This window comes from Peromyscus eremicus, chromosome 1 (genome assembly GCF_949786415.1).
Source record: "Peromyscus eremicus chromosome 1, PerEre_H2_v1, whole genome shotgun sequence".
Lineage (NCBI taxonomy): Eukaryota > Metazoa > Chordata > Mammalia > Rodentia > Cricetidae > Peromyscus > Peromyscus eremicus.
In genome coordinates this window covers 90,685,413-90,698,742 of record NC_081416.1, presented here as the reverse complement: position 1 = coordinate 90,698,742, position 13,330 = coordinate 90,685,413, and the positions used below count along the sequence as shown (strand labels likewise).

The window sequence follows — 13,330 nt, the reverse complement described above, 5'->3', positions numbered from 1 at the left end:
TGGTGAAACAACCTAGTCTAGGGTTTTATTTGTCAGAATATTTTAAACTATGGATTCAATTTCTTTCATGATCATGGGATAGGTTTAGGTGTTGATTTCTTCCTGTCAGTTCTCATAAATATACCATTCCACAAATTTGTATTATTTGTTGGTATTTTCAAATTATAGCACAAACTTGTTCATTATATGTTCTTAACTGTAGATACCCATATCAATGAGCCTTTTTATATTCCTAGCATTTTTTAACTTTATCTCTATTAGGTGGCTACATTTTCAAGATTCTAGCAAGTGTAATCGTCAACAACTCCAACCACATCATCTTATAGGACAGAACATGCTGTAATCACCAATTCTAATTCTGGGTTCTGCACCATCATGAGAATAGTCCTGCCTATATCCTGCAAAAGGAAGTAGACTGTGAATTCATTTCTGCTTGCTTTTTATCTTTGTAGTCAGTCCGGGATGCTGGCAGACATTCATGACATCCTCAGGACTTCCTGGAATGACTCAACAGCTAGAAAAGCACCCAAATGTCTGAACATACAAATGTGTGGAAAATGAGTCAGAGATAACCAAAAATCCCACTTCTGGGGTCTTCATAGTCAAGAACTACAGATAATTTCCCAGGGTGTAGTCCCTCTCATGCAATATAGATGTCAGTGTCTATCTGGGCTAGCTTCCTGGACCATTTCCACTGACCTTAAGCCTTTGAGGTCTTCAACGCTGATGTTTTCTCTCCAGGTCCTGGTCCACTTCCACCATGAGGACAGCTCAGGGATGTTGTAAAATGTGCAGGCAAAGCACTTCTTTGTTATTTTCTTCTACTATTTTTATTCTTTTGTTTTTTTCTAACTACTTATATACTGTTACTGTTCAGCTTTTATTTCTAATGGAGGAATGGGATGCCAGATAGTTTCCCTTAAGCTAAACTTGAGCTGCACTCACACAACATATACACCATACATATTTGTTATCATGTGGGTCAAGGCATTTTCAAATTTCTGACACAATTTCTTCTTTAAATTATGGATTTTTAGAAGCATGTCTCATAATTTTCAAAGATGATAGTTTTTGTCTGCAATTTTTGGTCATGGATTTCTAACTTAATTCCATTTTGGTATGAGAATATGCTCCCTGTGAGAAAAACCCTTGATATTTGTTGTGTCTTGTCTTATCCCCCAAGATGTGTTCAATATCCATGAATATTCTATTTGCTCTAGGAGAAAAATGAATTCAGCAGCTTTTAGATGCCCTTTGGATTCAACTTATTAACGGTTTGGGTGTGTCAACTACTTGAGATGTAATGAAGCCTTCCACTATGCTATCAGAGTTGCCGACATCTCAGTGTGTTTACACTGTTTTTTATTTTCTTTTTAAATAAAAAAATTATTTCATGTGTATAGTATTTTGTCTACATCTATGTCAGCACATCTCATGTATACCTGGTGCCCACAAAGGCCAAAGAATGGCATCAGATCACCTTGGACTGGAGTCACAGATAATTGTTAGCCACCATGTGGGTGCTGAGAATCAAACCTGGGTCCTCTGGAAGAGCAGCCAGTGCTCATAGCTGTTGAGTCATCTCTGTAGACCCTGTGGTTTTTTTTTCTGTATACAACTTTACATTGTTCAGTTAGTAGATTTCAAATTGACAATAGATTCTAGATGAATTTCACATTTATCATTTTTAGACCTTTTAATTATAATGGTACTTCTTTTCTGAAGTTAATATAATAACTTTCTTTAGGTTAGTATCTGACCACTATCGATTTTCCTATACTTTTGGATTTTTATCATTTCTGTGTCTTATTTCAGATATGTTTCTTGTAAGTAGCCCATTGCTAAGTAAACTTTTAAGCTAGTCTAAAATTACTCGTCTTTTGACTTAGTTCATGTAGATTGACTGATATAACCAGGCCTGTCTTGTCTCTCTGCACAAGCTGTTGTATACATGTATTTCTGTCTTCTTGTAGCATATTCATATTTTATTTTCCATCAACTGATTTTGAAGTCATGTTTCTTCTTTCTGTGCTTTTCATGTCATCCCTAGAAACTTTAACTTGTTTACTTAAGTTACCAAACTTTAAAGTCAACCAGTGACTTTTCTATCACTAACAAATAGACATTTTACAACAAATCCACCCCCCTAGCCTATAGACCCCATTAATATGCGCTTAGTTTTAATAATCCCACAGGCAGTACTCTTGTGTTTCATTCCACTTCAAATTTTATTAGACTTATCTATTTATCATCATTATTCTTTAATCTCAGATTTCCTTTGGGGATCATTTTTCTTGTCTCAAATTTAAATATTTTTTAACTTATTCTAATAAAGATCTTGCACGAGCAAATGTGTGTGTGTGTATCTTACCCTCCTTTGAGTGGTGTTATTCAGGATACATACGTATAGCACAAGCATTTTCACAGCATATTGAAAAGAGGATTCCATAGTCTCTTGCCTTTCATGGTTGCAATGAAAAGTTGGATGTTCATCGCTTTTTTTTTTTTTGATAGTTTCTCTTTCTCCTACTAGTGTAAGTTCTTGTCTTTGGGAGTCTGCTGTTTCACCATACATATGTACATATATACAATGTATGTCTTCATAGTTATCCTAATTTGGACAAGTTGAGTTTCTATGAATTAGCATGTTAGTTGGGAAAATTCAAGACACTATTTCCTAAAATAATCGCTTTTGCCCAATCTTCTCCTTTTACCATCTCCATTTGGGTTTGTAAAGTACTCTCTCTGCTCTGCCTAACCCTCCACCATATATATTTTTCTTCTTCTTTCTGGGTTGATTTTGAGTGATTCCTTTAGATATATTGTCTGGTTTGCTAGTTTTATTATTTTAATAATGTTCATGTATTTGTTCAACCTATCTACTGAACTCTTAGCTTCATTTTTTTTTTTTTACATTTTTAAATTTGTCCTAGTAAAACTAAATGCTATGGGTTAGCGATAAAATGTCTCCAAAGGCTCATGTATTAATTGATTGGTGGCACTACTGACTGACTGGATTATGAGGGCACTAACTCATCAATAGATTAATTCACTGTTGAGTTCATAGCTGAAGTGAGCTAGGAGGAAGTGAAGCCTTGTTGGAGTAGTGTGTCTTGGAAGCTATGCCTTTGGATGTATATCTTGTCCATTGCCCCTTGATCTTTCTCCTTTTCCCTGCTCCCTTACATTGAGGAGTAAGAATGATATTGATTGTCACCTTTACAGAATCTAGAATCACCAGAGAGACAACCCTCTGGGCAAGTCTGTGAGGAATATCTAGCCTGGGTTAATTGGGGTTTGAAGAGCCTCCCTTCAGGTAGACAGCCTCATTCCATGGACTGGGTCCTGGACAGCATAAATATGAGAGCAAGCTGAGCACCACATCCACCTCTCTCTATTTACTGACTGTGGTGGCCTGACTAGGTATGGCCCCAATAGACTCATGGATTTGAATACAGCACAGAGGGGGTGGCACTATTAGGAGGTATAGCCTTGTTGGATGGAGTAGGTGTGGCCTTGTTGGAGGAAGTGTGTCACTGTGGAGACAGACTTTGAGGTCTTACATGCTCAAGCTAGGCCTAGTGTCATGGTCTTCACTTCTGCTACCTGTGGATCAGCTCCTTCTCCAGCACCATATCTGCCTGCATGCCGCCATTTTCCCGCCATGATAATGGATTAAAACTCTGAACCTGCAAGCTAGCCCCAATTAATGTTTTCCTTTATAAGGGTTGCCATGGTCATGGTGTCTCTACACAGCAATAAAACCCTAAGACACTGACTATGCACGAATGTGACCATCTGCCTCAAGTTCCTGCTGCCACAACTTTCCTTCCATTATCAAATGCATCCCATACATCTGTATGCTGAAATAAATCTTTTATGCTGCTTCTTGTAACAGCAAAAAAAAATGTAACTACTACAGTCTCTCTGCTTCACCATATGCTCAGTGCCATGATGCTGCACCTCATCCCAGGATGAGGAATGAGAGTCAGAAAACCATGGATCGAGACCTCTGAAACCCTGAGCCCATGTGAAGTCTCTCCTCCCCTAAGCTGTTTTTCTCAGAAGTCCTGTCACCACAACAAAAAACTAAACATAAATTAGTTGCAAAGTCTCTTCTTATTCATATTTTTCATTCTTTTTGGAAGAGATTAAAATACGAATTCTTAAGGGCTGGAGAAATGGCTTGGTGCGCTTGTTACACAAGTTTGAAGACCCAAGTTCCAATCTCAGCAGCCACACAAAGAGCTGGGTGTGGTCTCAAGGGAATGTGGAGAGTAATAAAGGCCCACATATGACATCCTCCACACATGTGCACAGGTGCAGACACCCTCCCCCCCACAGGTGTTCATACACCACATCTATATGACACACACTCTCTCTCACACACAAACATATACACACAATAAATCAATCGATCATTGTACAACAGATTTTCCATCCTGTGTCTGATTCAATACTTTGACGACTCTTACAATCTGGATCTAATTTGTTTGTCTGTTGTTTTGTAGTATCTGCTTTTGTGGTTTTTTAAACCCTCTTACTTCTTTCTATGATGTTTAAAAAACTATCATCACTTGTTCCATGGGCCTCTAGCTGTGGGCATTTTTGTAGCCTGGCTAAGATGGGTTGTTTTTCACAGATCATTTATACTTTATATTGGGGAAACAGGTCTTTGAGATCCCAGCTCCATGGGAGGTGAAGCAAGCTCACTGTACACAGTTGAGAGAAGGGAAGTTTCAATGTCACCAGGTTCCTCAGATAGCATGCACTCATCTGAATTTTTGGTCTCCATGAGTTTTCTTGGGCCACTCTGACAAACCACCATGTGAGATTGCTAAATTGACAGAAATGTATTTACCCACAGTTATGGGTGTCAGAAGCCCCACTCAAGGTGTGATGCTGAAGGGCCACATTCCCTTCGGAGCCTTTAAGGGGGTGGTCCTGTCTACCTCTTCCAGCCTTAAGCATTCCTTGGCTTGTGGCATCACAGCTCCAACCTCTGCCTCCAGCTTCACATGGCTGTCTTCTTCCATGTTTATCTTGGTCCAAATTTTCCTCTTTAAAGGATACCAGCCACATTAGGTTAGTATACACCCTGATCCAGTACGACTTCATTGTAGCCTGATTACACCTGCGGAGACTACTTCCACATAAGCTCATATTCCCAGGTAAGGAATTAGGATTTCTGGACATTTGGGGGAGGGATTCAATTCAGCCCATACCAGTCTCTACCTGTTTCTTATGTCCTTGCCAGCTCTGAGACACATTTTTATGTCCTTGAACTTTCTGAGCCACAGAGTATACAAAATTTCAGTCTTCTGTTCATGTCTGCTCTTATTTCTTACTTGTTCATCCTGCTACAATGGCTCTCTCTTTCCTCACTGCCTTGTGGACTCAGAAACCAGGGATGGGGGCAGGGGGCTTACTAGACTTGAGTGTAAAATAGGAGTAAACATGCAAGACAGAGTCTAAAGGAGAAAGAAAGCACAAACATTGTGATACTTCTTGGGGAAGGGTTTCAAAGGACTCGGGTCCTGGGCTTGATCACTGTGGTGTGTTTATTGAGCCATAATGACCCAGACTGAAGTCTTTTCCTCTGTATTTTACAGATTTCATTACCTTGGAACACGTGCAAGTTCATAATTTCAGTTTCTTCTATTGATAAAGGGGCATACCATAAGAAGGTCTAGTTTAGGGTATTCTGTAGATAGGTAGCATTTTTTAAATGTCCTGGGATTGGGAAGAGAGCTCAGCTACTAATGCAGGCATGAAGACCAGAGTGCAGACCCCAGACCCACGTGATGCTTCAGTGGTGTGACGCCTGCAATTCTACCCCAGAAGGCTGAGACTAGATCCCCAGTGCAGGCTGGCTAGCAAGACAAGCCATAGGTGAGTGCTGGGTTTGACTGAGAGGTCCCACCTTACAGAATTCAGTGGGATGAGGATGAGTCCAGACGTCAACCTTGGAGCTTCCACATGCAGAAGCACCTGTGTGCGTGCACACTCACACACATACAAAATTAAACAATGCACATCCCACAGGCATACACACATGGAATATGGAGAAAGAAAAAGAGAATGCCTAGCAGGATCCTAAACATAGAGCAGGTGTTCAATATGTGCAAAAAAATTTTTATTTTCATGTTCCAAAATAGGTAAGGGCTTTACACAACTTGCTGCTGCATAAGGCAGATGTGATGAGCTGTGTCTTCAGTTTGGCACACAATCCTGAGGGGTAATTAGAAATACTATTTTCTCAGGGAGGAAACTGAGGCACTTGAGATATTAGCTCATAAAGCACAAAAGAAAAATAGGTAGCAATAACCACACATGGGAGGCTATCCCAAGGGAAAACGATCAGAGATTCTGCACCCTGTCAAGGAGGAACCAGAATACAAATGAACTGGTCCCTCCCTGTGTGCTTAGTTCCGCCAGCTTATGGGGCTGGGCCCTGCTCTAAAAGCCTCCTTTTCCTCTGCCATCAATGATGCTTCATCTCTGTCCAGTGGGAGGAGAGGGATGGAGGGAAAACAAAGCCTGGCAATATTTTATACTTTATTTGAAACCCTGAACACGAAAAGACCCAAAGATATTTTAACACATATTCAAGAGCCTCACCCAGGCCCACACTCCAAAATAGCTTTATAATTTAAGGCAAGCCAGACATCACCAGCACTCTGTGATTGACTCACACATATGTTGGAAGCAGAGTTCACAAATCTAATTCCTTTCCCCATTTCTGGACATTTTTACCCAAAGAACACAAGTGACCGGAGGCGGTGCTGCCCGCTCAGCCGATTCCTGACAGCTGCTCCTGGTGAAACAGATTGTGTTTGGGGGCAAGCATTTATCCAGGAGCAGTGCTGAAATGAGATGGCAGGGACGCCAGCGGGTGGTGAATAAATGACCAGCGGAGGGAGAGCTGGAGAAATGAGGGTGATTATGCAGGCGCTGTCCTCTATGAATACATTAGCTCCCCATCAGCCTGTGCATTCCCACTGCCTCCAAAGCAATTGCTTGGAGTGCCGGTGAATACAGGTGTCTGAAGTATTTTCCAAGCTCAGCTTCATACAGGCAGTTCTTTCAGCCAGTCCTCAAAGCCTAGTGTTAAGTCTAGGGTGAGCTGGGCCCCAGAGGACTGTTTGGTCTTTCAGGGGTTATGGGATGGATGCTCCCTGTTGGCATCTGGTCTCCCTTGCAGGGTTAAGTAGAGGGTTGCCCGGGGCCAGCTGCTTGCTCTTTGGAGTGGGAATACAAGGCTAAAAGTAAGAGGAGGGTAGATTCTTAAGTGGGAACTGAAGGTCTGGACCTAGAGACACCAGGTGCATGTACCGTGTCCAAAGGGTCAAAGGTGGAGTCAGTTGGACCCGATTTTGGAGGAGGTCTGCATGAGCTATGAACGGGCTGGCTGTAAGAAGGAAAATTTCACAAGAAAAAGATACCAGGAGGTACAAGGTCCCCTCTAAGGTCAGCAAACCTATGGTATGTGGGTGATGGGTTATTAAAGACAGTTAGAGTGATTACGGGGATATGTCAAGACTCAAGCCATGGGTTTGTCAGGGGCACTTCCTGGACATGATAACCCTTCGTTATAGCCATCAGTACATTTTTACTAAATGCCAGGACACCCAATATACCTTCCTGATTGAGGAGGGGGGTCATTCTGGGTTTTCCCTTTTACATGCCAAGAGGAAAGAGCCAGGAAGCCTAGTAAATGTTCTCGTAGGGTAAGAAAGAGAATGGCACCTCTCACAGAGTCACACCATGAGCTAATAGCTATAGAGAGCCCTCAGCATCAAGGTGCAGGATAGCCTGTGGGTCTGGCTATTACTATGTAGGGTCACAAAGCCGCAGGAAATGAGTGGCTGTGTTATACTGTTTATTCCCCAGGAGTTTATTTCTTGTTAGAGCTCATATAACCATCTTTGGGAATGTTCTATGGTCCACTGTGGAGAAGACAGCCATGAGGAAGTGACTCTGAGAGTCTCCCTTGTCCAGCTGGTCCTCTATGTCTACTGTTGCTTACCCCAACCCATTTGTTTAATCTTAACAAATGTGCTAAACTGGGAGCCTGATTCTCTAGGCAAGCAAGCTCCGAAGGCCTCTTTTTCTTGAAAATTCAGGAGGCTCTTCTCTGAGTTTTCCTGGCTCCAGCTATGTACATGTACCAGGGCTAGGAACTAGACATTCAGAGTATGTGACCCTCAACTTTTAGCCCCCTTTGTATTGTGAACTAAGGACTCAACACTACTCCAATAGTCTCACTCACTCACCCTCATGGGAACTGAGCTCAGTCCTGTGTGAGAAACTCCACTCACCCTGATGCCAAGCTCCACATTCTCTCCTCCATAGACCTCCATGCCTTCGTCCAGCAGGCCAATCTCCTGGAAGTACTGCCGGTCCACAATGAAACAGCCAATGAGGGCGGGGCTCCTGCGGGGTGAGACAGATGACCAGCTGTGAGTAGAGACTGGTCTGAGAGTCACTTGAGGATAAAGAGCTCCCAACTGCAAGGGTCAGTGCCCCCACCTCTGCTGCCAGACCCAGTGGGGCCTCATTCTCTGGGTAGGCTCCTAGAGCCACCTTCATCCAGCCACTCCAAGGAAGCTGGTCAAGACAGTGGATGACAGCTTTTGTTCTGGACCAGCCATTGCTCTGCACTGTGCAAGCTGGTGCGTTAGCAGTAGGAGGGTGTGTACTACTCACTCTATTGGTATAGATTGCTTCTTTGGATTTTGAGCCACATGGCCAGACTGCTTCAGCTTGGACTTTCCCATCATCCCCCACGGGGGCACTACATGTCAACCTCAGTTCATTTAGAAAGATCAGTGAGAACCAGGTTGTAGGAGGCTTTGAGCAGCATAGAAAAATATTTTATAGATTTCATCTATAGGTGAATGGTTGGCCATGACAAATTTCAAGCAGAATAGCATTATGAACGGGTATTTTTTTTAAATAAATAATACTCAGGCAGGCTGGGATGTAGCTCCATTAGTGAAGTGCTGCCCAGCATACCTGAGGCTCTACCCGAGTTTGATCTTCTGCATTGTATAAACTAGGCACAGTAGCATACTCCTGTGATCCCAGCACTCAGAGGCAGGAGGATCAGAAGTTCAAGGTCATTATTAGCTATCTAGAGAGTTCCAAGTCAGCCTGCATAATATGAGGGGACATTATGGGGTATCTGGCTAGACGAGATGAGGATGCTGGTGAAAAACCCAGTGGGAAGTTATATCTGTGTCCAGCGAAGGCAGTAAAGACACAAGGGATTTGGAAAGAGATGGAGTGAGAGGGACAGAGGTCATCACTGATTGGATGTTATAGGTGCCAATGATTCTGGTTCAGAGGCTCAGAGAGGCTGAGGAGCTGCTCAAGATTCACAGTCAGAGGGTGGTAATTCCCACAATGCTCACCTCTTATGTCTGGGTTTGATGTTCTCCATCCCAGCAGGGTATAGGGTATCAGCCTACTCTAAGAACACACACACACACACACACACACACACACACACACACACACACACACACACACACATGATACCCCTGCAGTCTGTGGAAGTGAAGTCATACAGAATAAAGTCTGATGGTGTAACCCCAGGGAATCCATGTAGCTGAGCATCCCCCTGCCCCACCACGAATGAATTCCCCAAGGAAATAGTCCTTTCTGAACCTGTTTCTAGTTCCAAAGATGAGTCCAGTTGTATTGACTAAGTTTTCTCACCCCTAAGGATTCTTCAATCTCTTCTTTCCTCCACTAAATCCCCCGGCCTGGCCTGGTATCAGGGAAGGGTGAGGGCAGAGGATGACCAACAATGCAGAGGCAGCCCCTGGTGTTCCCACTGACTTCTCTGGTGGTAGAAATTCTCTGTGAAGCCCTGCACTGAGGAGCTAGTGATCCTCACTCACACACACACCCGTGCTGTAGCACAGGTCTAGCCTGCGATCCCGCCTGACCTCAGCTCTAGGCATCTGTCATGCTATCCTGCTTGTGTCCCACTGGTAGGGGAAGATCAGTTTCCCAGAACCAAACTCTATGTCCTTCTGTAGACAGTTTCACTGGTAATGTAGCTAAGTGGTAGAGTAGTTGACTGGCAAGCTGAAGGCCCTGGGTTTGATCCCTGGTACCACAAGAAAAAGGTGTTTCCTGAAAGCATCTGCTCCAGCATGTCTCACACCTTGCATTGCTGAGTTGTGCTGGCCCTTCATTACCCAGGTCTCTGAACCAGAGTCATTGATACCTATAACATCAGATCAGTGATAACATTCTGTGAGTAAAGAGCTTGAAGGCTCTGGATGTGACTAACTCTTAGAAGATCCCTTGTGCAGTGAACGAGCTCTGACATTCACCTTTCTAAATAAAGATGGTTGAAAGCATGGGCCAGCAGAGTGGGGTCTTCACCGTTTCTTCTGTACTTCTCAATATTGGTTGTGATGGGGCTCCTGAGAACAGCACTCGGAGCATGTGGGAAGGGGCTTTCCCCTGACCTCCAGACCCAGCCAGGGAGGGCACAAAACCCGGAGCAGTTGCCCTAATGAGCACAGACAGCTCAGGTGGTCAGTCACTTAATAACTAGATGCAGCATTAAGAAGAATTAGAACAAACAACCCCTCATCCCCAAAAGGATTAGACACAGCTTATGAAAACCATAAAATCTGGTGGAAAATGTAAATAACATCTAGAAAGATCTAAAGATTACAATAGATTGGGGGCCAGTTAGAAAGTAAGTATAGGCTGGGGCTCTCTGTCATAGTTCCTTTTTTATTAATGTGTGTGTGTGTGTGTGTGTGTGTGTGTATACCAAGTGAGTGCAGGTGCCTATGGAGACCAGAAGAGGGCATAAGATCCCCTAGAGCTGGAGTTACAGGTGCTGTGAGCTGTCTGATATGGGTGTTAGGAAACAGGTCCTCTGGAAGAGAAGCATCTGGAAGAGAGCCATCTCCCTAGCTCTCCATCTCAGTTCTTAAAATGAACCCAGATGTTGGCTCTGAGCTTCCTGTTAGGCTAAATGAAAGGGAACACACAGATTTTTAGAAACAAAATTCACAGTTTTTGGATAGAAATGCAGTGATTTTTTTTTGTTTGGTTTTTTTTTTTTTTTGGATTTTTTTTTTGGACTAGTAATAGGTTTTGGAGAATTTTCTCCCATGGATTTTCTTGACTGAGTCAGTCGGAGACCTTGGGGACCCAGAGAATGACCATCTTAAAAGTGACATTTCACACTACAGTGGCAAGTGCTGAGCTCTCTTTATAGTAACATGTGGGCAAAACACTAAAACACAGCTCCAAAGAATGATGATCTGGGGTGCTTATAGTGTATTTGTATAAAATCTGTCTCCAGTGGGGCTGGCTGTCTTCATATCGGGATAAAACCAGAAATGATCTAAAGTTTCCAGAATCTCATTTCTCTCACCAACATTCCTAATAAAAATTAAGTGGCGATGGAAAATAAATGGTCAAGACGATATCTTCTGGCAAAGTCCTAGAGTGCAGCTCTGCTAATGATTAAGATCATCCCAGTGTGTTTGGTGGTGAGTAGAATAGAGAAAGCTAAAATCCACACTATCTTCTGCAGGAATACTCACAGCACAGTGGCTTATTTCCCTCTGATAACATTGGGCAGACTGGGGCGGGAATGAGTCACACAAATTGTGAACTCAACAGTAATCAAGCAGGGGGTGATAACAGGTCACAGCGTCTGGCTGACCCTAGTAGAGCCCAGCTCCATTGCTGAAGCCCTTGGTAGGACCATTCTCCTGTCTCAGCCTTGCTTCAGCCTTGCTCTTGTCTTGTTGAACAGGGATGGCACCATGAGTTGATACCAGGTTATACTGTGGCTCCAACGGACCATGTGTGTAAAAGGCCCCAGCATACAGCAGGCTCCCAACAAATTATTAGCACACAATTGTGTAGGCAGCTGCTGTGGTTTGGATATGCTTTGAGTGTGTCCCCCTCCAAAGGCTCTCATGCTGGAAGCTCAGCATTGAGAGGTAGGAGGTCTCTAAGAAGGTGAGTGGATCCCAGGGCAGCCACACTCAGAAAGGACTGATGTAATAACTATGGAAATGATCCCTGAAGTTATAGCTTGTGGTTGTGGCTGCTTGCACAAGACTTGCACACAAAATCAAGCCAGTTAAAGTTCCACCAGAGGTGGAGGAGGAGCTTACACAGGCCCACCCACACCTGCTGTTGATGGCTGTTGGCAGAGGGGGAATCGGTTTTTATCAGGGACGAAGCTCTGGTAGGGTTCTTATGCTTCAGCAGGTGGCCCTACACTCATGCACTGCCAGCACTAATTGGACTCAGTGGGTTAAAAAAAAAATGAAGACTCGAAGTTTGGAGGTGTGTGGGGGGGGGTGTCTGGGAGGAGCTGGGAATGAGGGGTGAATCTGATGAAAAGACATTGGGTACATAAATAAATTTCTCAAAGAATAAATGAAATGCATGAGAATGCATAGAAGTAGTTCTGAGGGGATCAGATTAATTCTTGATGCAGACATGTCCAACTTTTTCACATTGTGGTATGATGCTGTCACCTACAGCCATACTTGGTGGCAGTCATACCTATCCTGGGAGGCACACGTCCCAGGGCCACAGATTAGAAACACCTAAAAGCAAGCCCATGTTCTATCCTCAGCCTCTCCATGTGCGGCTCTTCTCCTTTTTTGCTCCTGCCATGGATAGCATCTGCCTCGTCCTAATACATCCAAAGGCCTTCACCAGAGGCTGGCCAGGTGGGGCCACTAAGTCTCAGACCTCTAATACTATGAGTTAAATAAACATCATTCTTCGTAAGTTACCCATCCTCTGGTGTTTTGTTATAGCAACACAAGACAGATTGAGAAAGTCACAAAAGAAACTTTAGGAGAGTTTTCTTCCATCCTGTTTTCTGGATGAAATTTTTTCTTCCAGGAATAACATTTGTGATATTGATTCTTTGAATGAAAACTTTCATAATCTCTCTCTCTTTCTTGCAGAACAAAGTGAAACTGGACTTTTATTCCAAGGCGGCCCCCTAAGTCATCTTCTGGTGCCATTTGTCTGTTTAATGGTGGGAAGTAGATGTCTGCCCTCTCACCAACACACAGAAATAGGGCTGGCAGGGCTGACTACTACAGGAGTTCTGAGGCAGCAGAGGGAAGTCAGTCAGGGGCCTAGGAGTACAGTATCAGAGGCAGAAAGAGTGTGGGGTTTGGGAAGTGCAGTTGGAGGTCATTTGTGCCTGTGTACTACAGGATAAAACTCAAACACCATCCAGGTACACTTGTCCCATGGTCTGGTTTGATCTCATGGCTGGGGCTACCCAGCTCACATCCCTCCTTAGGGTCTC

The 13,330-nt window shown here is 43.5% G+C and overlaps 1 protein-coding gene across 1 annotated transcript in view; it reads right to left on the bottom strand.

Moving 5' to 3' along the window:
• Positions 1-13,330, bottom strand: part of Galnt18 (polypeptide N-acetylgalactosaminyltransferase 18) — a 320,423-nt gene that overhangs the window by 70,371 nt on the left and 236,722 nt on the right. The window contains exon 6 of the mRNA XM_059268803.1: positions 8,322-8,436. Within this exon, the coding sequence (XP_059124786.1) occupies positions 8,322-8,436 (115 nt within the window). The remainder of the gene's footprint in view (positions 1-8,321; positions 8,437-13,330) is intronic.